The sequence below is a fragment of the Patagioenas fasciata genome, chromosome 12 (genome assembly GCF_037038585.1).
Source record: "Patagioenas fasciata isolate bPatFas1 chromosome 12, bPatFas1.hap1, whole genome shotgun sequence".
In the NCBI taxonomy this organism is placed as follows: Eukaryota; Metazoa; Chordata; class Aves; order Columbiformes; family Columbidae; genus Patagioenas; species Patagioenas fasciata.
The window spans coordinates 7,323,614-7,348,119 of NC_092531.1; the positions used below are offsets into that span (position 1 = coordinate 7,323,614).

The 24,506-nt window shown below is 42.4% G+C and overlaps 3 protein-coding genes across 9 annotated transcripts in view; 1 reads left to right on the plus strand and 2 right to left on the minus strand.

Annotated features, from left to right (window-relative positions):
• The window catches only part of HERC1 (HECT and RLD domain containing E3 ubiquitin protein ligase family member 1), a 110,977-nt gene extending 102,551 nt beyond the window's left edge, over window positions 1-8,426 (minus strand). Inside the window, exon 1 of the mRNA XM_065847328.2 lies at window positions 8,138-8,426. The gene's annotated coding sequence lies outside the window, so the exon portion shown is untranslated. The remainder of the gene's footprint in view (window positions 1-8,137) is intronic.
• LOC136106993 (enhancer of mRNA-decapping protein 3) overlaps window positions 1-24,506 on the plus strand; it is a 361,619-nt gene that overhangs the window by 148,901 nt on the left and 188,212 nt on the right. The gene's annotated exons all lie outside the window — the stretch shown is intronic.
• Window positions 8,667-24,506, minus strand: part of DAPK2 (death associated protein kinase 2) — a 49,085-nt gene continuing 33,245 nt past the window's right edge. For 6 of the 7 annotated variants that reach the window (XM_065847231.2, XM_065847232.2, XM_071813761.1 and 3 more), the window contains 6 exons: window positions 23,762-23,891; window positions 22,606-22,654; window positions 21,922-21,948; window positions 19,755-19,907; window positions 18,416-18,461; window positions 16,059-17,516 (listed from right to left, as the gene is read on the minus strand). In XM_065847231.2, coding sequence (XP_065703303.1) covers window positions 16,881-17,516; window positions 18,416-18,461; window positions 19,755-19,907; window positions 21,922-21,948; window positions 22,606-22,654; window positions 23,762-23,891 — 1,041 coding nt within the window. In that variant the 3' untranslated portion in view covers window positions 16,059-16,880. Of the gene's footprint in view, window positions 11,733-12,215; window positions 12,297-12,470; window positions 12,561-16,058; window positions 17,517-18,415; window positions 18,462-19,754; window positions 19,908-21,921; window positions 21,949-22,605; window positions 22,655-23,761; window positions 23,892-24,506 lie in introns of those variants that run through there. The other variant, XM_071813764.1, reaches the window with a different exon arrangement.

Genomic DNA, 24,506 nt, shown 5'->3' on the forward strand with positions numbered 1-24,506 from the left:
TGCTCTAACACATGAGGATCAACAGCCATGCCTAAATTGTGGCAAGACAGATAGAAAGTCCCCAGCAATGGGAAGAGCACAGACAGGGGCTCTTCTCTTGAAGCAGGCTGCTGAGAAGGATTTTCAGACTTTGCAAAGAAGGTCAGAGACGCTTAGATCTAAATGGAGGGACAGAGCAGCACAGGTCAAAGATCCTTCAGAAGAGCATCTGGAACAGAGGCATGATCCCATCCCTCAGAGAGCTCAAGGCCAGGCTTTTAATTCAATTCTAAATGTTCTTTTCCATCTGAAAATAATGGGTTTTACAGCATGAGGAATCAGGCCGGGCTGCGCAATAGTTTCACATACAAATGTGACATGGGAAAAGGACAATAGAGAGAAGGAAACAAAAGGCAGACACTGCATCCCATTGAAGCAGCAGGGCACATCCCAGGCATGCCAAAAGCAATTACTGGAATGGGAACCCGGCCAGCCTGCCACAGCCAACAGCTATCCTTAGAAAATAGCCATACGGCAGCAGGACTGCAGCTTTATGTTGTGTCATAGATGGGGCACCTCCAAAACCACGATGTTACATAATATTTTAGGATACTGAAGCAGAGAACAAAAGTAACACCTAGTAAATTATCAGTAGCTTCCCAGACCAGGGAATTCTGTACCAGAGTGATGAGAAGCTTAACTTCTCCTGAAGTTACAGTTCAAGAAGATTTTAAGCCTATATTTAAAAATAAGCATGACTGCAATTCTTTTCATGAGCATCAGGGGTTTTTCTCAGCAAGAACCTAGGTGACAAAAAAAGTCAAGTTGATCAGTTTCTTGCTAATCCTTAAGAAGATATTTCACACCATTATGAAAGCTGTCCGTGATGAGAAGGTGCTCAGATACCATGGTTACAGTCACGGTATGAGATTTTAAACAGAATACTATAACAAATTTGCTAGGTTCTTTTATGTTTTAATTAGCTAAGATATTGGAAAACCAAGCAAACTTTTATTATCTTTCTGCTCCACCAACCTTTAGCATGTGGATATAAAGAGGTCTTCACTAATGTTTTGTAGCTGTACACAAACTGTCTAAACTAACTGCCCTGTAAATCACAATCCTATTTACATTTTTATTGAACAAAACCAATCAAAAATGGCGTGTCACTTCCAAGGTGCTTGAGAATTAGCATGTGGTCAGGTGCCAACCGCACACATCTGGCATGACCTGCAGTGCCTAAGAAAAGTTTAAGTAATGGACTTATTTCAACAGAGCAGAGAAAATCTTTACTTCATGCAGTTAGAACGATACTAAGACATTAACATGGCCTTTCTTTCGGCTAGCAATAGTTGTAAATAGCTATTAAGTAGAGGATAAGTTTATTGTACACAAATATTATGGAAGCTTGATTATTGAGTTTTGTTGCATAACAAAAAATATTTGAAAAGCACATAATATTTTCTAACTTTTCAGAATTTTCTAATTTTTGAAAATTTGGGGGGTGTTCATAAACTTTTTTTTAGAAAACTTTTATGTAATCTTTTGTTCAAGTTCTCTAGGGAGTTGATAAGCAAAACTGCTTCAAACACAAGAATGCATAAGAGGTCAAGGGTGGAAATGTTTGAACCTGTTTGAAAGAGCATTTAAACATATTATTCATTTTCCTTTGTTACCAAATAAAACATCTTAAGTTGATATCAAACAAACTTTAATACTGATTCAATATAGAAAACTGGCTTTTCAACTGATTCTAAGCTTCCCATGAGAATGCTGGAAGTTCATTTTGCTCAATTTCAAAAAACAGTTTCCATTTCTTCTGAGAAGTTTTACTATATATTCTGAAGGCTTAGAGCAAGTTTAATGGATGTTTGCTCAGAGACCATGCAGAAGCATGAATCCAATGTCACACCTGAGAAACAAGTAATTTGACATTCACTGGAACAAAATGAGCATGTGTCCACACACAGTGTGAGATTCCTGATTGCTTCTAATCTTATTTTCATTGTTTTTTTTCCTTCAAACTGAGCCATTCACACATTTTGGTTCCCAAGCAGGTCAGAAGCTCGACATTTTAGAGAAGTTTCATCTAATGTAAGCAAGCACAACAGTACAAATTATTTTAAGAATTCCTAAACAAAAAGCTTCCCAACTGGCCATGCCGAGGAAATTGGAACTCAAGATATGCATGACCAATTCGCAAGGAAGGTCTTTTCTAATATTATGCGTAATATAAGGATTAAAACACATGTTTTTTGTCATGCTTTACAAGTACGCAAGTGTAAGCAAGTAGACCACTAAGATACGCATCTTCTTACAGGTGAAGGCTGCTACTGTATCCAAACACATTGAGTTGTAATAATACAAAGCCTCTGATAACAACCAACCTTTTAATAAGCCTGAGTCAGACCATTATCCTTCCTTCTGTATACTTGGAGCTGGGAAAAAATGACCAAACTTAAAATAAAATAACAACCCCAGCAACATCAAGCTAGGACATTGATTTCAGCTGTACACAGTTAACCACTTCAGGGTTTTCTGCTTTGTACCCTGCTGTTAATTCCTGCATTATCAGCACTTATCAGCAAAACCAAGCAAACAACATGTTCCAACAAGTTGAAAGCCCATTCAAATTCAGAAACATTCAAAACCCATTGCCATCCTGCTGGCTGGCCAGCATTCACTTAGCAATTACCTCAAGAGTCTTGGCTTGTTGCTTTGCAGACCTGTTTAGTGCTTCCAAGTACAGAGAAAACAATTTTAAGGATGCAGATCTGCCAAGTTTGTAATTTTATCACATCCGAATCCAAGGCTTTTCACTACTAAAGAAACCACTATAATAGGATTTCTAAAACTGAAATTCAGAATGTATTTCTAAAGAGGGTTTCACAATCGTGTCTAAATGAACCAGGCCTTACTGCATCTCAATATCAAACTAGGCTTGCTGTTTTTTATGATTGAAGGCTTTGAGATCCAGTCATATTTCCTAATGAAAGACAGATTGTTGTTGTTGTTATCACTCCAATATTTTTTTCATTACCACAAGTCACTTACTCAGACCATTCCTATGTGACCACACTCATCATCTTTTATGAGAAACTGCACTTAAATCAGAACAAATCACTCCTGATTCTTGCATACTTGTCAGGTGAGCATCAACTCCCTGTCCACAACCAGAACACTGGATCCAGTCACATCAGAACGCCTGCCTTCCCTGGGCCTCAATTTTACTGTAGAGAGTGCATACTGTAAAAAGCAGCTATTTTTGTCAATCTTTACTTATTTTGATCAGGTGCTCTTTCCTCAGCACAGTCCCAGGATGACTATACACTGCAGCTTGTCTTGTCATTTGTTATGCCCTCAAGCCTAGATATATTTTTCTTAATTACTGCATATCACCTTGGGTAGGCTTAATTAGTTTCAAAGTAGACTGAGAAAGACACTGATACTGCGTGAGGCCAAGAGAAAGAACACTTCAGCTACCTCTTAATAATGCTTACTACACAATGGCTTAATTAAACTCCTCCACAAAAAATAAGAAAATTAAAGATTCGCTAACTGCCTTATCCACCTTGAATTCAGGTGCTGAGATTCAAGAGGGAAAGCACCTCTCACAATGCACTATCAGGTCTTAGTACAGGTATAACACACAGTATGAGTTGGTATCATGTGTATTACCCATGATCAGTGAAGTGAAAAGGAATCAGATTGGTTTACAGTTATCTAGGGTCATGTGTTCGATCAGTTTTCCAGGAAAGCCTCACTAAGCTCATTCTACCGCTCTGGCGCCTGAAGGACTCCCTCCAAGTCAGTCCTGTTATCTGGTTGAACCCAAAGCCCCATGGCTGGAGGTCTTCTGTCAGAGGACAGTGCTACTTGGAACAATAGAGTCTCATCACTCAGTGTTACTTCCAAGCTACATTTTGCAGAACTGGCAACAGGAGGAGAAAGAATCATTACTTCCACTGCAGCCTCAGAAGAGTATCTATCTGCCACCTGCAGGTAAATAACACCTTACAAAGGTGTAATACCTTGTCAGTTGCTTCCCCTTCAATGTATTGTCCATTATATAATCTTTTAGGGGCAGAGAAAGCTTCCTCTGTAATGAGCACCACTACAGCAAAGGCATACAGTTGCTTCAGCTGTATGCAATGAATCACGTCCCTGAGATACATATAGCAACTTGTGAACAGCCGTCAGCAACCCCCAGAACTCAGCCCTGGGATTTTTCAGCATGTTTTCTAAGAAACTCCAGTGTCAGCAAAAACACTATCAAGGACTGGTCAGTCATTGTCCTTTCTAAAATTCACCTGCTGGGGCTGGAGTGCTGATCCACATCTCCCAGATTAACCCTGTTCTGCCCAGGGTCTTTCAAAGTTCCTGCAGCTCATGCACTGTGAAGTTTATTAAAGGTCAAGTGTGTGGTTATACATCAGCAGTAACAACAGCTGACAAAGGGAGAGACAGACGCTTCAGATCACAGCAGGCCATAAGTATTTTAATTAATGTTAATTACAGAAATTGCTTGAAGCTGGGGCATGACAGACTTGCAGTGCAGACTTTGTCATGAAGAGCATGCCTTGCTTGCCCAGAAGTTTCTGAAAGTCACATCCCGAACTTGCAGGTAGCATTGCCATTTTTGTCACATTCAGGTACCATTTTGTTTTTATTTCAGGTTGAAATTGTCAGAAGAGACTTATTTCCCTCTTTTTTTGTTAGGACAGTTTTATAGTAGCAGATACATTCAGTGGTCTGAGTACACTCTGCTTTGTCTACCTTTAGCACAGGCCACCAATTATTTGCGTAGACACTTCTAACCTGAGACAGGCAGGCGAGGAATGACATCCAGTGGTGAAACAGACTGTATTACCCCACGTGTTTCTTTGGCCCGTGTTACTTTCTGTTACCTGAACTTCTCCAAAGTGGAACCCATCTGAACAGTCCATTAGGATTTGCTTCACTCAGTGGAGCAAAGGCCATTAAATAGAATAAACATTATATTCATCATTAATGGAAAAAAAAAAATCAGTCACATTTGTAAGTCTGTAGCCTCTTGAAAGGCTTTTTAAAATGAAGAGAATGAACATCTGGAATTCTCCCAGTGTGACAGGTAAGTCCCAGTGCTCCTTGAAATGAAAAATCTGAGTGGAAGTATAGTTTGGGGTGAGGAGAACAAGACAAGAAAGATGCTGTAGGAAGAAGAGAGCAAGAACTTCAAATGCAAGACAGTGAAAAAGGAACACACATGGTCTTGAAAACATATTTTATGTTTGAGTTAGAAAAGCATACTAGCCTATCTTCATTCTGTTTCCTAGAGAGTTTGTTCAGGGGTCTTCTCCTTCCAGATATTCTTACAGAAGGTCCTACATCCCCTGTCCCATCTGCACCAAACCATCCTGTACTATATAATATATATCAAAAATGCATTTTCAATCTCCTTGGCACTTATGCTGCAAAGCCAAACTTTTCATTTGCATGAAAACTGCATCACTTTCTTTCACACGATTTTATGAAAAGTGTAAGCTGGCAGATTTTCCTTATGAACATATGGATCTTGTTGATAAAGCTATCTCCAGCACGTAGTCTGTGCTATGGTATGTAGTCTGTGTTACCTCAGGTGCATCCCACCCATGTTTGGGAGGCTGGGAGAACTTTTCCACTAAAACAACAACTTTGAGATGTGCTAAGGTTCACAACACTTAGTGCAATTCTACAATTACTCAATCAGCATACTCAAACTGCCTACTCGCTGAAGTATATTAAAACCCATGAAACAAAGACTGAAATAATCTTGCAGTCCCTGTAGAGTGGTTCTAGGTGAAGTGGAGCTTTTGACCTAGAATATCTTAGGTACTAAGTGCGGTGACCTACTACACCAGGTTAAAGCTGAACAGCTAGAGGTGTCGTTCCTGAAAGACAATGAATGCTTTTCAGCACCACAAAAAACACGTAACTCTTTTCAACTGCTTTTCAGCACCTTGTCATAGGTTCCAAATCATTCTAAACATGACAGAAAAAGATTTCCATAATTAATGGGTCCTAGATGACTCACAGAGTAACACTAATTACTACCGCAGCACCCCCATGCCCTTCAAATGCTGTGACTGGTAAGGAAGGTCACACTTACTAGCCAAAGAGGAAAAGCAACGATTAAAACAGCTGACAACACTTTCCTAAGAGGGCTCCGGACTGCAATGAGCCTACCATTGCAGTAGCTGTCAACTGAGTCTCTGAGATCCCTTTTACATTAACAGTTCATATCCAAAATCAGCCAGCATAAAGGTAAGCAAACTCCTTCCTCTCCCTATCATTCCTCCCTCTGCTAAAGGGCAAAGACAAACCTTCCTTGCAAGAAAGTTCACTGGTTGAAAAGAACAGGTTGTAGTGTGGCATTTCAATGGGCCACAAGTCTATGCTTTGCCACAAAAACAGCAGGAGGATGGTTAAGGCTGGGTGAGCCCTTCAGTCATTATCTAGTAAGCACTGAAACTCCCACCTTCCATCTCGAGCTGGCAGAAAGCACCTCTACTTTCTCTCTGTTCCCTGAAGTTAGCCATTCCCAGCAGCAGTGCAATGAACGTGGAACTACCCTAGAAAGATACAAGGAGAAGCTGAGGAAAAAAAGCGTATCTGACATCTAAGTCTTCTTCAAGGCTCCTTTCCTTCGGTGCTGTACTGGACCATGGAAAAGTGTCTGCGTGTCTTTGGAGGCAGCCCTGAACTGTCCTCTAGAATCAGGCAACCTTCTCCTCTGGGGAGGGTCAAGTCTTTCATTCAACACACCTGCAAGAGGTGCTGCTGCTTCTGTATTGCATACAGCACTCAGAGGTTGCTCAGACCAAAGGAGTGAACATCGTTTTTTACCACAGTGACTACGGCTCTCACCTGTGAAGAGGTGAGAACTCAGGTAGCCTCAAGCCACACAAGAATGCTTTATGTATTATATTTTAGCTTAAAATGCACTAAAAGCACATAATGTTGAAGGCTAAATGGCCTCAGCTTTCAAAGCAAAGGAAGATTACATCAATTGATTCTGAGCACTGAGACCCAGGAAATCAGTTTTGCAATGTAGCTATTAGCTAACTGGAAGAGAAACTACAGGAAGGAAACGAGCAGGTACTGCTCCAGAGCACAGAAGCTGACAGACAGACCTGGCTCAGCCTCACTGTGTGCAACTATGAGACATCTCTGCATGCACAAAACACAGATCCCCCTCCTACTGCAAGCAGAATTACCCAGGTTTCTCTGACTGTGGTCTGAAAAAAGCTGTATCTTCCCACAGCAGCTTGCTTTCCTTGTTTTCCCCACCCCAAACCATACTGCCACTCAGATCCTTCATATCAAGGAGCACTGGCTCTTTATCTCTTTAAAATGTCACACTGGGAGAATCCCAGATGTAACACAATTTTGCTTACCAGGCTTTGTTGAGCAGATACCTCCCATCCTAAAAAGAACTGAGCACAGTTCCAAGTAGGATAGAAAAATGTTGATGCTCCGTGACACTCTTCACCTAACCCCTCAAAAATAACAGCAAACTACCCCAGCTCATTCCAAAGATATCCATGACTTCTTGCATACCTGAAACCTTGACGTTCTCAGCTCACCACAAGGTCTGCCTCCAGACCAAACCTCAGCCCCCGAGCCTCAGCAACACACCTGGTCCCGCAGCTGGAGCTCAGCTCTGGCCATCCCCATGAGCACTGCACCTTTCCTGCCCTGGCTGGCCGAGTGCTGCTGTAACATCACTTCATCCCCGCACAACAGCGAGGTGTATCTGCCCCACCACTGCTTTTAGCTCCTCTCACTGAAACGTGCACGCTAAAATGAACACACTACCTACTGCTCAGGCACTGAGGTTGATAAAGTGTTGAGGTTTATGTGAAACAGAGTAGACCTTCAAGTGAAATATATGAAGAATGACAGACAGTTCACAGTAACCATACAGAAAATAGGTAAAATTAGTGCTCAAATGAACACTTAAATTTATACCTCTGGTTTTTCCCTGTCACCTACACACCTTCCCTGATCTACATGCAAATGTAGATAGGAATAATACCTCTTATTAAAAGTCACCAGATGCACAGTAAATGGAGTCGGAGAGCCCAGACCAGAGGCAACAACAGCAGGAATAGTGCTCGGAGCTCGCAGGTTCACTCACCTTGCTTCTGGGGCTGTGGGACACGGACCGGGATCCTGAGGAAGGAGCACGGCCCATCACGGCCCTTCGCTCTCTCTTCAGCGGGCCGGGCCGCTCTGGCTGCCAGGCTGGCGGCTGCTGGGGTCACAGCGGCTCCGCGCTCCCCCTGACACAGCCACCTCCCCGCGAAGTGTCACCAGAGCTGAGGGGAATAACGGAGTCCCCCGCTCCCTCCGCACCCGTGAGGCGGCTCGGAACAGCTCCCAGCGTGCTGCCCCGGCAGGGAGCCCCGCTCCCGGCTCCCTCAGCCGCACGCCCGCGGGAGAAGGCGGCACAACCCGCGCCCCGGGCAGCGCTGAGGGAGCGGCGGCCGCCGCGCGCGGGCAGGGCGGGAGGCGCGAGCGCCCCCGCGAGGGTCCCGCGCCGCACCGGGGCACGTGCGCCCCCTGCTGGGGACAAACGCGCACAGCACAGGCGCCCGCTGGAGGGGGAAGGAGAGAAAGCCAAACCAAGCAACCAAAACAGAACAAACAAACAACCAAGACGCTCGTCCCGCTTTGCAGAATTTTATTAGCAACTCAGAATAACAAATGTATGGTTGTTCTTGAGAGTCTGCACTGTTCTCAGGCACGTAAAAATCAGTATTTCTCTTAATAAAAATATAGGCACATGGATTTAAAAACATCACCACTGAAATAATAATAATAAAAATAGACTTATTTTAATAAAAAATATTTGCCTTTTTTCAGGCTGCCACTTCATTTATCTCCAGATTCCTTCCCACTCAAAAATAATACAGAGAAAACAGATTTTTCTCCCCTACTGAAGTAAATTCTGTAACAAACTGTTTTATTGACATGTACTACATCTACCCTGCTTTCCATGCCTTTTTTTTCTTTCCCTAAATTAAAAGAACCTCTAGTTTGTTCCTCAAAACCCACCAATGGTAAGGAGTGAAACTAACCCTGCACTGAGGAAGGTCTCCAGCGCTGTAAACAGTTTAATCAGACTCTGCCTTCCTAAAGCCGGGCTGAATTTCCACCTCGACGGGTGATAAATACACATAACACCACATTTGGAAATCACTGTAAAACTTCCTAATAGATGGCAAACATTACTCCTGAGAACAAGAGGTTATGCACACACAGCGTCCCCCTGTCTGGAACAGTCGGGGAACGGTTTGGCTCAGCACGAGCTGCTGTGTGTGACCCAGCCAGCGCTCCCGGCCTCAGCTGACCTGGGCAAAATCATAACTGAGGACTAAACGCCATGAGCTGCCTCCTATGTCTTTGTTACAACACTACCTTACACATTTATTAATGCAGAATTAATAAGATGGAGCTTACGGCTTCACGCTGCCTTGCACTCCTCTGTCCGCCTTTCCACCGTGTCCCATCTTGCTCAACAGTCGCTAGGACTTTGCCTAAGAACAACCACCTCATCTCTACGATAGCACGACTCTGATGCAACGACCTAACAGCTATTTTAACCAGGCCTTAGTTTTCTCAAGTGCAATTCATGCACACATCCCACAATCTCTAATTTGGAAACTGAAGGTGTTTTGAAGCTCTGGGAATTCAGAAAAATACAATTGGCTCAGAGCTTATTTAGTTTTCCATAGCCCAGGGAAAGAACTCATGGTAACATATGGGACAGGAAGAGCAGGAAGCAAAATCTGGTAGGTTAGATGGGGAGCTTTTTATCCAAATATATGTTTTTAGTGTTCTGTTTATGAAAGATTCCCTCCAGACACTGCTCCCTCTTCATAAAGACATTACTACAGCACTTTTTGAGGATTCTGCCTCAAAAATCACACAGAAAGCTTAGAAATACACCTTTTAATTGAATGCGAAGAGAAACCCATGCCCTGCTCTTTATCTCTTGACCAGGCACATTTCACAAACATGAAATAAAAGGAAATTAAATAAATAGGATCTAAATGCAGAGCCATATTTGCTGAAACCTTCCTTCTCCTGCTTCCACAACTCCTATGCCTACATGCCCTTTCCCTCTTTCAACCTTCCCAGGCCAAGGTCACCTCTGCTCCCTACATGTCCCTCTTACACTTGTCCCCCTCCACTGCCTCCCACCCCACATCGCCTTCATTTTACATTTCTTCCTTCCCATCCTACTTTCTGCCGCTCTCCTCCAATGCTTCTCTTATATTTCCTTCCTTCAACAGAAACACTTTCCCATCAACTGCATTTTTGTCTCTGCCTAAGTGAGGATACAAAGCTACAAATAAAAGTAGTGTATTTTTCTTTCTTTCTTAGAAACTGTAAGACAGACAAAATTAACCTGATACCAGTTTTTGACATCAGTTCACACCGTGAGCTCCAAAACCTAAGACTAGAAGTGACAACCATAAAGCCAAACAACAGCAGTTTCCTTGTCAATCTGCAGTTGTTTCTAGTAGGATTGCTCTCTGATTTTTAATGTATTAAATGGCAGAATAAATATGAACTTCTAACAACTAATATAGTCAATGAAAAAAATTACCTAGTCTATGCCCATTTTTTGGTACCAATTCAACAATACTGGCTTCAAAACTAATATAGTTAAAAAGATGTGACTTCCTCACACAAAGAAGTTACATCAATACCAAAGTGCATACTTCCTCAGTTTTGGACACAGCCATGCGAATAGCACCTATACAAACAGGTGTCCATGAAGCTCCAACTTGCCGACAATAAATTAAAACAATAACAAAGACTAGTAAAGACTATTTCTTCATATACCTTGGGGTTTTCAAGTGCCCTCTTTTGGTGAAGCATCCTGCCATCGTTCTGTAAAAATGTTGTATTTGGCTGCACGTAAAGTCACTACAAATTTTTTCTCTTTTTCATCCAAAAATTGTCCTGGCCTGTCTCACCCTCTCAGTGGCCAGAACCAGTTGTGCTCAAAGTGACAATGGCAGCTGTGTTAGTCTTCAGCCAAAAATGATGGCCAGAGCACAATTCCTATTGCAGCGCAGAACACTTTACTGCCAGCTTTGTGAAATCGAGGTTCTGATATACAACAGCGCCGTGATTTTCCCTTCAATGACAGCAATAACAGAGTACTGCACACAACTAACAAAACCTGTCAGATATCTGCCATCAAATATTTATGCTATTAAAAAAGATTTTAAAATGTATTAAAATTTTTCCATAAGACTCAATAACAATTTCCCTGACTGAAATAATAATGCACATAGCATTAAGCATTGTGTGGAATGTGAATTATTCTGCAATAAAAGAATATCAGTAGAAACCCCACGTCCTGAGTGCAATTGATATCACAAATAGATTGAAGTATCACTGAAATGCTCAATATAAAAAAACACTCCAATCGGTTCTTGTGCTCCGGATTTCCCTGGGAATGTGGGTCCCCAGTTTTCTAAAATGCTCAGCAGGCATTTCATAACATCATCCAGCTCTCGGTGCACTGTGAGAAGCATCATACCACAGATTCAGACCAGAAATCAAGGTCTGCTGTCAGGGTTGCTTTTTTCAGCAAGGATGAGTTTCCTCTGTCTCCTACCCGTGGAATTCTCCTGACATTACGATATGCTGCTTCTCCTCTGCTGAGTGGCTTTTCTTTGTGACAGATCCTCACTGTCGCTTTCACAGTTTCTCTGAAATAGAAAGGCCACAATATTTCAGTCACATAAATGCTCCTAAGCATGATGTTCAGTATTATTAACGCACCATCTATTGAGAAAAGTGGAGCTAATCGAAATCTTACAGTTTCATTCCAGAAGGCCACATGTACCACAGGGGCCCCACACCCTCCATCCCACCTCTGGGCAGGAGAGCAGCACCGCAGACCCCTCCCCAAGCGCCCGTTTCTCAGTCAGACAGCACGGTCACCAAACATCATCTGCAGCCTCCGTGCTGCTCCTTTACAGAAGTCTTCAGCTCTCCCTGCCCAACATTTCTGTCACAGTAACACAACTTACAGCAGCACCGAATAAACTCAAGGGATGCCATGGGTCTGTCTCGTTTCCCACTCAAAACCATTGTCACCGTCTTGGGCTGGGCATCCGTATAAGGATGCCAAAAATCACTGCAAAGTAAAGGTGATCCTTCTCCTCTTCCCATTCGAGCAGTGTACGTACCAAACCTTCATCCTGTATCAGGACCTTGTTTACCAGTGAACGGGATAAGTGGTTGCACAACGAGACGATATGGTAAGAAAGCTATGGACAGAGGGAAGAATGAGATTTTGAAGACATATGCCATGCAGACATATCCAAACACATTTCATTTATCTACTGCGTATTACAATTTTACATTCAAGCTCTATCTTGCCCTCCGATCCCCTCAGGCCTGGGAAGCCTTACATGAGAAGGATTAAAGGCTCGCTGTCGTACCTTCCATCGCCTTCTAGTATATTGCCTTTTGAAGTTTTCCATGTTAACGACAGATGCTTGCCGAACCAAAGCCTGTCGCTTGTCCACTGGCTGGAAGAGAAGAGAGTAATTTTATTGCTTGTCTCCCTTTGTGGCATGAAACACATAAGACTCTTCACATGTTCTAGAGCTGGTTGGGGAAGCTGTGAATTCATACAGGTAAAAGCAGAAGAAAAATAATTAAATCTAGTGCCTGGACAGGACTCCATTGATTTCAAACAAAATCCTAAAGCTATTGTACAGTGGTCACACTCGGCCTTGTAAACAATATTGTTCTGAGAAGTCCCACTGCTGCCTTTTTCTAAACACTCGACCTGGCACAAAAGGTGTATCATGTGGCACAGACTTTACTCTAACTTCCCCTTCTGCTTCCTAATGATCCACTTAAATATCAAACAAAAGTCTGGGAACAGCTTCTCTAGCCAAAGGACAGGGCACAAGACAGCCAAGCAAAAGACAGGTAACTAAGGGGGTACTAGAGGGTGCTAAGGCAATGCTTTCACCTTGTGTAGTTGCTAAGGTGCTGCTCAGTGCACACCTGCACCATCCCCATTTTCTGTGGCCTGAGCTCGTATCAGCCTTTATTCATGTCCCTCTTTCTGAAAGGAACTGGGTTCCTTTCTGTCCTTCTGAAAGGACAAGGTTCCTCAGAGGCCTGACAGAAAGGAGATGGAGCTGCTGTCAGTGCATCAGCTGCAGTGCAGCACACTGCCGCACCCGGGTTTTGCTCTTCATTTTATTCTAGCACATCTTTTCTGAATTGTGTTTTTCAGGTTTTTCTTTTACCAGGCTGATCTCAACATCATAGTTAAATTTGAGGCAGTCATTTCAGATCTGAAGATGGAGACCATGTGAATTCACATGAATGTGAAAGACGGAATGACTTCAGAGAGTGCCAGCTGTACTTTACAACCCCAATATTAAACTGGTACCAGAGAGCAACTCTCTTCCCATGGCTCACAGACCTGGGCAGTAAAACCCCTTCTGTTCACCAGAACCTCAGGAAGGCTCAGGTAACCTGCCACTGGGAGCAATCCTCTGCAATTTGCCTGAGAATGGCAGATCCCAAGCAAAATTAGAAGGTGGCCCAAAGCAAGCAGAACCACGACCAGCTTTGGTCAACACTGGACTCACCAGCAATCACACAGCAGTGGAGTTTGGAAGGGCCTCTGGAGATCACCCAGGGCAGGGTCAGCTCCTGCAGCTTGCCCAGGAATGAGCAAGGAGCAAAGTTTCCTCTGCTCTGTTTCTTCTTGCTCTCCCTCTCTCTCAGGAGAGCCTGGTCTCTTTACTCCATTTCCACCACATATTTATACAGATTGAGAAGATCCCCCCCCCAAACCTTCTCTTTTAGACACTAAATTCCAGCTCTCTCAGCAGCTCTCCCTTTGACACTCCAATCTCCTAATGGTTTTCACAGCACTCCATCAAACTCACTCCAGTACGTTTTGCTGATATCACCATAGCACAATGGGAAAAAGTTACCTGTCATTCAGTGTTAGTGACAAGGGTACATGCTACAGCATATCTGAAAAAACTCAGGCTTTGTCCTTTAACCGTGCTCAGAGTATGAGAGCACAGGACATCGATATCCTGCCAATAACTGGTGTTAAGGAACAGATGTTCCACAAACCCTGACACAGTCCTTTTGAAAATGAAGCAACTTTCAACTCCAAAACCACATCAAAATTTGCATAGACCAGAAAACTGTATTTGACAGACAGATCTGGTAAAACTGGAAAGATAAAGGCCAGGAATCAACCCTCCGAAGATTATGGAGTTCATGGAGTGACAACCATGGCAGCAGTTCTTATCTGCATATTGTAGGAGGTGGATAACTCAGAAATATTTGTACTGAACTGGACTGGAATGCAACCAAGCCAGACATCTGAAGAAGCAAAAGTGCTAAAGGAGAATAGAAAACGCACCAGTGCGGATTTAAACATTTTTTTCAGCAAAATAATGTATAATCATTATGAGACAAAAAATTCACTTTTCTCATCAAATGCTCTAGGTCTAGCCTTTGTGCAGAAATCTCAGCAATAATTCAAGGAGCCGAGCTATCAGCTAGGCCTCTTTCTCATTTAGATCTCTACATCATTTGCATGCAACAGAACTGGGACATTTCAGCATTAAACACCATTTCCTCGTGCTGCAAAGGGCCAGCACGGTGCAACCAAACACCAAGAAGAAATCAATTGGAAGTGGAAAAAATGTCACTGGCTAAATGTCAGCTGTACAATCATCGTGAAAAATTTCTGAGTGCCCTTTCAGCAGCAGAACCATTGCTGAATCCAAATAGCTCATTTTAGCGCACTCCAGACTGTTAAGAACGGCCTCTCAATTGCTAAGCAGCCTGCAAAACAGCACCTTCTTGTTTCCTCGGCCATCAGAACAGCTTCTCAAAAGGCGTGTGGCAGTGACCTCCTGCAGCCCAGGGAGCACCAGCCTCAAGGACAGAGCCACAACAGCATTAACCTCACCCAAACATGCCCAGGAACAGAGTGGCCTCATTTAATGATCCTTCTCACCGTGCCAGTGCGTTTGTTCATAAAGAAAATCTGCATTAACAGAGAATATGAGATCATGGCTAAGGCAAGGCAGACTCTCTTTCTTGATAGCCTTTTCTGCAGATATTAACTCTAAGTAAGCCTTAAGTTACTTTTTAAGAATTAAAACTCTCTCCCTCATTAAAAACTCCCGTGTTCTGGCTCCTCTGAACAGTATCTTGTGGGTTTCTGGCTCTAAGGAACCTGCAGAAATGACAACTGAAGCACTTTGAGAGAATAAAAAATGGACATAAATTCTCAATTCTGTTTGTCACAGCGGAGCCCAATTCTCCCCAGCCATCAACACCAGCTTGCTGGGGACGTGTCTTGGCTATATACACTGCTGTGAGACTTTTGAAAATTTTACACCCTATGCAAAGAAAGAAGCCAGAGAGGGGACATCCAGTTTCCATCCTCCACTGAGTACCATGACAGGAATAACAATACCCCTATTAAATAACTGTTTTCAAAACTCTGAATTTTCACCAGCTTCTGCACATCTTTACGAGGATATGGCAGTGACGGGTCCGCTGTACGCTACACAAATATGTGTGTGTATATATATATATATATATATATATATATATAAAGATCCACTCTGGATAGACTGGAGCAGTGACATGGGGACCCCTGGTTACTGTCACACCAATTCTTGTAGCTGCGTAACAAGTTCCTTGCAGCAAAGCACAGGTGCTGTAACTTAGCCCAGAACCTGGGTAGCAGCTCTTGTGTGCAGACAGAAGCTCCACGTCTCTTCTTCAGTCACTAACTACACCATCGGGGAACAATCGCATCCTGCATGAGTAACTATTTATTGTGTCCAAAAATAAGATGGATACATCTCTGCATATTAAGACAGCACAATCAAATTACCATTTTGCAATACAGGACAGCAGGGCATGATTCAATTCTGGGGCAACTTTTCTTTTACTCTGTAAAACTTAATAAAGAAAAACTTCACAGCAAGAACACTAGTCTCCAAGCCCACACCATAAATAAATTAGTTGTAGATTTGTCATCTTTACTGTAGAAAGTAAAACCAGAGGTCTATGTTACCATTTATCACTCACAAATTAATATTTGCAGTGTAAAATTACATACACGGTTAATTGATCGGGTCATTACAAGTTCCCAATTGTGTCTTTTGAATAGGCTTTCTTTGGTACAGGACAGGAAACTCAGCTGGATTTTAAACTAAATCAACAGCTAACACCTTTGATGGTGAAATATTTCACACTGCTTAACTGGCCAAAAAATAACTTTTCTTCCTCAGCAGCCATTTCACAGACAATTTCCACAGCGTTATAATAGCTCAGTGCTAAGTTACTACACCATTTACTTTGCTTTACAGGACAGATTTAACCCTGGCAAATATTTCCATGGTCTGTAGAACTGCCTGCAGCAAACACACAACTGTTTTCTTCATCCAACCAAAGACGCTATCATGAGATTTTTATTAGTTTCCAGGCTCCCAACTTGTAGTAGGTACAGATGGACCTACTCTTTATTCCAATTTATTACTTAGTAATCTTCAGGAACTGTAACACATGATGAAGTCTGATACAGGCAACGCAAGAGGCTGTAGGGTTGGATGTGTCTGTACCACTGTGATAATCTAGTTCCAGTAGGTTCAGACACGGAACATGGACGACACCACCAAGCACCGCGAGTTTCTGGTTTTGGTCAGCATCTCGTGCACTACACCAGATTGTCTGGTTTAGTTCTAGGTGATGGATTTTTTTGTAGAATCTATGCACTGAAAGATTTTTAAACTGCTGCACATTGAAACAGATGAACCCTGCACCTAGCTTGATCTACAACATTACTGATTTGATTTTGCCACATCAAGATTCAACCCTGTAAGGAATTCTTCACAGCGAGATCTATTTAACAGCTCCATTAGCGATTCATTAATATCTTTGTTGAAAACAGAGTCAAAGTTTCCATTCACACAGGCTTCATTTTCCAGTTGAAAACTACTCATTAAATCCTGTATCCACTTGAGCTCCTCGGAAAGCTCTTGACTGAGAGATTCATACTGACTCTGCAGATCAGCGTATTTCCCGGTTATGCCTGTAAGACTAGCGCCTACACTCTCGATATCATCTTGGAGATGTCTTTTCAGCGACTCCATTTTACGGTACTCATACTTCAGCTGAGACAGCTTGTGCCTCACGCTTTCGTTCTCTTCTTTATACCAAGCTTCTTTCTCATTGTAAATGGAAACCAGAGCATCAATGTCCTCCTGCAAGGAATCGTGGGATGCAGCCAAAGTGCTGAAACCCCGTTCCGTAAGTGAAATGTCTTCTACTACCCGAGCAAAGCGCTCAAAGTTGATGTAGGTGTTGTTTGGAGGCATGCTAGAGTGGCACTTTATGGTGTACTCTCTCAGGCGCTTTGTCTTCAGCTGTGTGTTGTCAACCTTCTTATTTTCTTGGACTTTTGCTTCTTCTTTCAGCTGGTGAGTCGTCAGACAGAGGAACCAATATTACTGAATGTTCACAAGACAGTGCAGGAATTCAAAAACTCTACACAAAGGATGCAACTTCCACAACGCTGGGAGATTCTTTGCTCCCACACATTTTACTTCATGCACTTGATTAAACAAAAAAAACCCAACAAACAAACACCAAAACGACACAGAAGCATAAAAGTGAATGTGACAAGTGATGTGCATTCATTCTGACATGGTAAGTGTAAATGACGGGGCTGCAATTTCTTTTCATGCTAATTTTTAGCCATTAACAGTCTCAAAGCTACCAATATTTGCAAGAGGAAAACCAACAATCCTGAAAACAGTCCAGTTAATGTTGTGTGCAATGCAGAGCAAAAACTGAATTTCAAACATCCTCATTAGTCATGCTGAGATTAGCTAAATGTATTTTCAATGAGAGACTTATCCACAAAAGCAAGCAATGTTTATGATGGAAAAAATGTATACAGAAGCACAAATGTAAGCAAATCAACACACTTGGTACAGGAGTTATATCTTGAGAGAAATGAGATTTTCCACACTGACAGCAGTCAACTCTCAACTCAAGAAAGCACTAAACCCCAGGTGTAGCGTATGTGCATGCAAACAGAGAAAAATGCAAAGCCCAGTCTAATGCAGGATACTGTAAGTGGAACAAACATCAAAGCTTTGTCTCCTTCTTTGTGAAAGTCATGATATTAAAAAAAGCCATTTACAGAAATCCAATAATTTAGTCAGACCCAATCAATTTCTTTCCAGTGCATCTCCTTCTGACATGTAGAGTCTCTAAGTACTTAGAGGACAGTTTCCCACCAATGAGCGAGAACATGATCTCTGCTTTGCTCATGGTAAAAAGCAAGATCTGTCTCTTTACTCAGTCTTACCGTTATCCATGGATGAGACAGAGCTTCCTGAATTGTAAGCCGTTTCCTAAGAAAAAAAGAAAACACAAAAAAAAGCCCTCACAGACTTGAATGAGAAACACCTTGTACACAAGTCCATTGACTCACACTTCTCCCAGGCTTCGTATGAAGCACTTATCAAGATAATGCCAGGACTAACTCAAATTTCAGGGTTATGTTTCTCCATTAGGCATGCTGCTTGTGTGTAATTTACTAACTGCTCTAAGTTTCCGTAAGGATCTGTCTTCACTTGATCAAAATCTACCTGTATTTTCATGCATCCTTCCATAAAAAGCCACAAAACATTACTTTGTTTTGTTCATCCTACATGCTTAGAAAACAAATTCTTTCTATGCACTTTTAATACAATTGTGTCTGAATCAAGATATACAACATTAATTATATCAAAGCTGTCCTTTGGAACAGGGTATCACATCTCTGCAGGAGTTGCCATTTCCTGAAAGCAGCATCTCTGAAAGGAATACTTCAAACCTAATCAAATCCAATTAGTCTTAACTGCCTTCTGCTTTGTGGCAGTTTGGTGAACAGCACATTAAGAGCACTGAGAATCCCAGGTAGAAACACAGCATGCACAGGGACTCCAACTGAGGTTGCTAGAGCTGTGCAAACCTCTTGTTGAACCCCACCCACTCTAACCTATTCTAAGGCCTGAAGACCTACAGAAATCTTGACCAAACAGCTTGCCATCTCTTCTCCTGTACCTATTTTTCCCCTAATGAAGCCATAAGGGAGAACTGCAATGGCCCGACTTCACTCCAGGACAAACAGTTACGGGGAAGGAGATGCTACTTGCATAGGTCTGCAGTTCCTGTGAAATGGGAATAAAGACCTGCAAACCTGTCATGCAAATTCTAGATGATTGCAACAGATGCAGAGACTTAAGGAAAAACTCCACTATGAGTATATGTGAAGATTTTCCTGCCCTTGCACCACTGGGAGCAAATTCTGGGATCCCCTCACCTCTTTGCAAGTAGTTCATAATAGATAGCAATATTAGAGATTTTGCACACCATTTTCAGCCCTTCACTTTCCAGGGCATTTCAAGCCCTGTTGTACCAGCTTGACTCGGGTGAGAATTCAGTTCTGAAAGTGAAATTTAACCAAGGAGGCTTTGGTTCCTTTTGTCAGGGCTTCTGGGTGCAGTGATTAACTAGGGCACAGTAGCAGAATTTTACGTCCTGTCTGGCTCTTGAAAGGCAACACACACTGCAGGGAAAGCCTTTCAGGGTACTCGCCAGGCTCCATTTCACCAAATAGCGAAATCTTAGAGACAGATGGATCTTTCCAAATTTTCACTTACCGTATATCTTTCACCAGCAGTTTCTGAATAAAGTCTTTTGCCAGGTCACTGGTATTGCTGAAAAATTCTTCATCAAATTCATAATTCACAGCTGTGATGTTGGCAAGTGTTTCTTGTTTAGTTTCTCCAAGGAAAGGTGATGCACCACTAAGCCTAGAGAAGCCAGAAAGAAGAATCAACTGGAAAATCAATAGCAGAGGTCCCCTAATGAAATTACAGTGACTGTGTAATATACTCATAGGACATTTGTGGATCTTGTGTTGCAGCAGTCGTGCCATGTGGGAAAGAACAGGTCCAGCTTTGGCTCGCTACATCTGTGCTGATGAGTCAGACTCATTCTGAAAGTCTCTAAAGCAGCACTAATGGGTGCACACAGCCAGAAATGCACAGATTCACTGAAGCCATTGCTAATCGAACTAGAAAAACCTTCAGCTGAGGAGAGTCTCACCCACAGACACTACCAGGCAGAAGCTTCTATTGGTTTCAAATAGATAAAGCAGCATTCCTACAGATTGCCTTGGGTTAGGGAAAGCCCTTTCTCTACTGCTGCTCTGTCCACAAAGCTGCTGACAAGTTCCCTGCACAGTGGGGTCAGCCAAGAGATCCTTCTCAGCTGGAACCAAAGCACAATGTGTGATGGGAAGCCAGGTGCACGGCCTTGTCTAGGGGCCAACTCCTCTGGAGAGGTAGGGTCATGCTGCTCATTAAGAGGAACCCCCAAACAAAAGAACTTTGGCTGCAGTAAAATCCAACTGGTTTTGAACAATGCAAAATTTCATTCTGTGGGCACTCTGCTCCAACTGCAAGGATATAATGGAGCCACCATCGTAGTAAAATGCTGTTCAGCAACCTTTTACTTAGACAGAAAAAGCTTTCATCCTGCTTCGCCTGTCTCTCAACTGTGACTGATGACCTTCACCTTCGATGGCTATTTACCTCTACTCCATAAAACTCAAGTGTCAGAACAGATTCATTGCAGCCTCCTCCTGCCCTGCCTTCCCTCCCCTTCCTCCCTCCCCAGTCCACAGGGATGCTGACTTGCAAAAGTCTGCTTTACAGGAAATGTTATTTATACAAAGGAAATTGATCTCATCTCTTTTTTTAAATCTTCTGGGCTATTATCATGCTTATCTATTCTATCTAGCTTTGATAGCACAGTTCCAGGATGCAGCAGGCTCAAAACAGGACTGCAGCAAACTCCTGGGATCTAAATTGAGGTTTTGAATACTAAACTGCTTGCTTACACGATCCTGCTCAGCAGACCTTTCACCCTGGCTGTATTGCCACTACCATGTTGACTGGGAATTTGGAGGTAAGCAGAAAGTCAGACAGGACCACCTGGGCCACTCAGCCCAGTCCCCAGCTACCACACATGGTTTTATCCACAGCATAAACACTGGGGTGCATAAAGTATTTCATCTCCCTCTACAATTAGATGATGACACCAAAGCAGCTGACACAACAAGGCAGCATGAGTGAGGTTCTCCAGTTGATTTTTATGCAGCAAATTTTGTCCCAGAAGCCACAGTCAAACTCACTTCTTAACAGGTTTTACATAGTCCCTCTTAAGCCTTTGCTCCATTTCTGTGGGCCACAACGAAGGTGAAAAGAAGACACTTTGCTACAGACCATGGGCCTTGTTCCAAAACTAAAGCTTGGAAACCTGCCCTAGAGCCTTGGTTTCTTTTTCCTTTCCCAAAACGGTGGCACAAAGCAGCTGTAATTCCACCTTCTGGACCTTCACTGGAAGCCAAAGCCAATAGTGCTCTGTTCTCTGATTCCAGTACTATTGCACTTTCTGTTTCTAATCTCTCCACACACTGGTAGCTCATAGCTCTTCGATGAGCAACAAATACACTTGGGCTTTTCCATCCTCTACCATTCAGAGCTGACGAGGTCCCACAAGAAGTAGACATGCCCAGTGGCGCTGGAGACGTTTGTTCTTCTTCTACGCCTTATTTTAAAGTCGAAGAGGCTGCAGGGCAACGTTTGCCCTTCAGACAAACCACTGCCCACCCGTGTGTGCGCAGCGCCCTTCTTAACTGACCGAAGGGAAGAGCTGCTTCATAGTAGTGCGTCCTTCTTAACTGACTAAAGGGAAGAGCTGTTTCATAGTAGTGCGACAGAGCTTTAGGAACGCTTCTACAGGAGAGTCTATTGTACTCACAGTATGTAGGTGATGACTCCTATGCTCCTAAAAAACAAAGGACATTAATTGCAGCGGTTCTACATGACCTGTATTCTTCTTAACATACACAATAAGATAGCTGCGATACAGGCAGGAGAGCAGCAGTGGCTTTAGATAGCTGCTAATATCTCTCAAAGAATGGTGTTTCAGGGAAAACGTGAATTTTACATACACCTTCAACTAATGTGGATATTTGAGGTCTCTTTACGTATTTCTCTTCTAGCAGGTATCTACTACAGCGCACATCAGAAATACAAAGGAACAGGAGGCTGTTTTCTTCGGGGTGACCTCTCTGGCCTGCCTTCTCGGCAGATCAGATTTGTACGCAGGTCTCCTCTGCATGCAGTGCTGTTACAAATAAAGCTGCCACAAGCACTGCAGGGACGTGTTCTCTTTCGAGAGAGCTCCTCTGCAGCGGACAGTGGCAAACTGTTAACTCTGAACTGCCATCACTAAAGATTTGATTGTAATGTTGCAGAAAACAAATACTTATATTTTCATCGAAAAGAACGCATAAAAAATGGAAAGCGAGAACAAAGACTTATTAACGGCACTTCAGTTTTTGGTTTTGTTTTGCTGCAGTAGTATGGATTCTATGCAGAGCAAATTGAGGAAAAAGTAAAAGTAGAGCAACCTGAAAAAAAAAAGACGTTAAAATCTTACCACATATCTGCAGCTAGTCCAAGCGGTTCATAGTTCACTATTTCTGGAGCTGTAACAAAAATTTAATCAAACATCAGTAATTGAGGTAACGAATTTTTATCAGGCTGAATTGTGGCAGGTCAAGAACTACCGAGAGGGAAAAAGGAGAGAGGAGGGAGAAGGAAAGGTAGTTACAGGATGTACCGTTTATAGCTTGATAGCCCGCAGAGAAATCTGAGTTCACAGGTGTCCAAAAGAGCATAATGCAACTCAAGAATAAGGGTGAAGCAGACATCATACAGTAATTACAGGGCAAATTATACCAAATAGCAAATCACTTCACCTCCCCAGGATACTGTCACCCCTAAGAATCTGAGCTTTTGTTTTGTTTTTAACCGGTGCCATTAAAGCTAGTTTCTAATGGCCAGTCAGAAACAGCCCTTGGGCAAGAGATTGAAATTACACACCAGATTACACTTCTGTCCATGTCAAACCCTACTATCTTGATAAGAAACATTTCCTCCTTGGAAAACATCCCCATAGGAGACTGCATGCAAGAGAAAAGACCAAGGTGAGGTCATGAGATGAACAAAGATGTCTGTAACAGTTGTATTTAACTGGAATATAAATTACAGTTCTTTCCCTGCCTCTGCAATCTCCAAAAATCAACCCCAAAACCTCTAATTGAAACAAGTAGAAGGATTAACCTGAAATCCAAGCAAGAATTATGATCAGTGAGTAACAATAATCAGGCAGAAAAATGTAGGGGAAGGTGAGGGCTTTGTACTCAAGAGGTGCACAGCGTGAGGCGGTTTTATGTAGAATGCAGTGTCAGAAATACCAACACAATTGTGTACCTGTGCACTACAATGCAGAGACCTTACGTGCTCCAAGGAATAAGTAACAAAATTATTAGAATTTGTATTTGCAGGGTTTCACAACCTCAATCCTGAATTTACACCTCTAAATACTTATTTGGAAGCAACCTTCTCTCACAGGAGTAGCACATGTGATTTACAGAAAGCATATTTTGGCTATTCTAGAAAAATAATCCTCTAGATTTAGGTCACCTTGATATAAATGATATTGAAACTACCTCTTTCCCTCCCTTCTTAACTTCGAAAAGTCCCTCATGGAACTTGAAATACAAGACAAAAGAACAGGGCTGGTCACTCACCTACAAATTCTGGAGTTCCAAAAATGTTTTTAAATTCAACTCCATCCTCTATTTTGTGAGCCAGACCAAAGTCAATGAGTTTTATGTGTGGAATAGGGATGTTCTTGTCTAGAAGCATAATGTTTTCAGGCTAAAAATAACATGAGATAAATCTTCGTTATTATAATAAAAGTATCTTGGGAAAGTAACAGAGTTCCCAAGTGGTCTCTTTTCTTCACATATAAACACCGGAGAACAAGAAACACACCTGTGCATAACCATTTACAACTCATTCTTTTGAGAAAGGGATGAAAACTGTGAAATTCACATCATTGAATGGACCAGAATTTAAAAAAAGCAGAGTAAATCTAAGAACAGTAATACTTTCATTCCTCTAATTTTATGTTATGCAAAAATCTGCCTTTCTCTATCTTCCTGTTAACACACCCAAGCTTATTTTCTTAATGATGGCTATTGCCAGGATGAAAACAAGATAACAGATAGGAAGGACATTTCATCAACTTACATCTCCAACTAAACTTCTCAGCATTATTTACTCCCTACCGTGGCCCTATTTCACAGATTTCAGAGTAAACTATAGCTTCAATTTATCTCCCATGGAGAGCTTTAATGCAGTAATTTGTCATAACTTAATCATAAGCTCAAGAGCAAGAGTGAGACAGTTTGATTCCCTGATGGCAGCTGCCTGGCCTTTTCCCAGCAGCTCCTGCTCACACGTGCTCTCATCAGAGCTGCACCGGGAAAG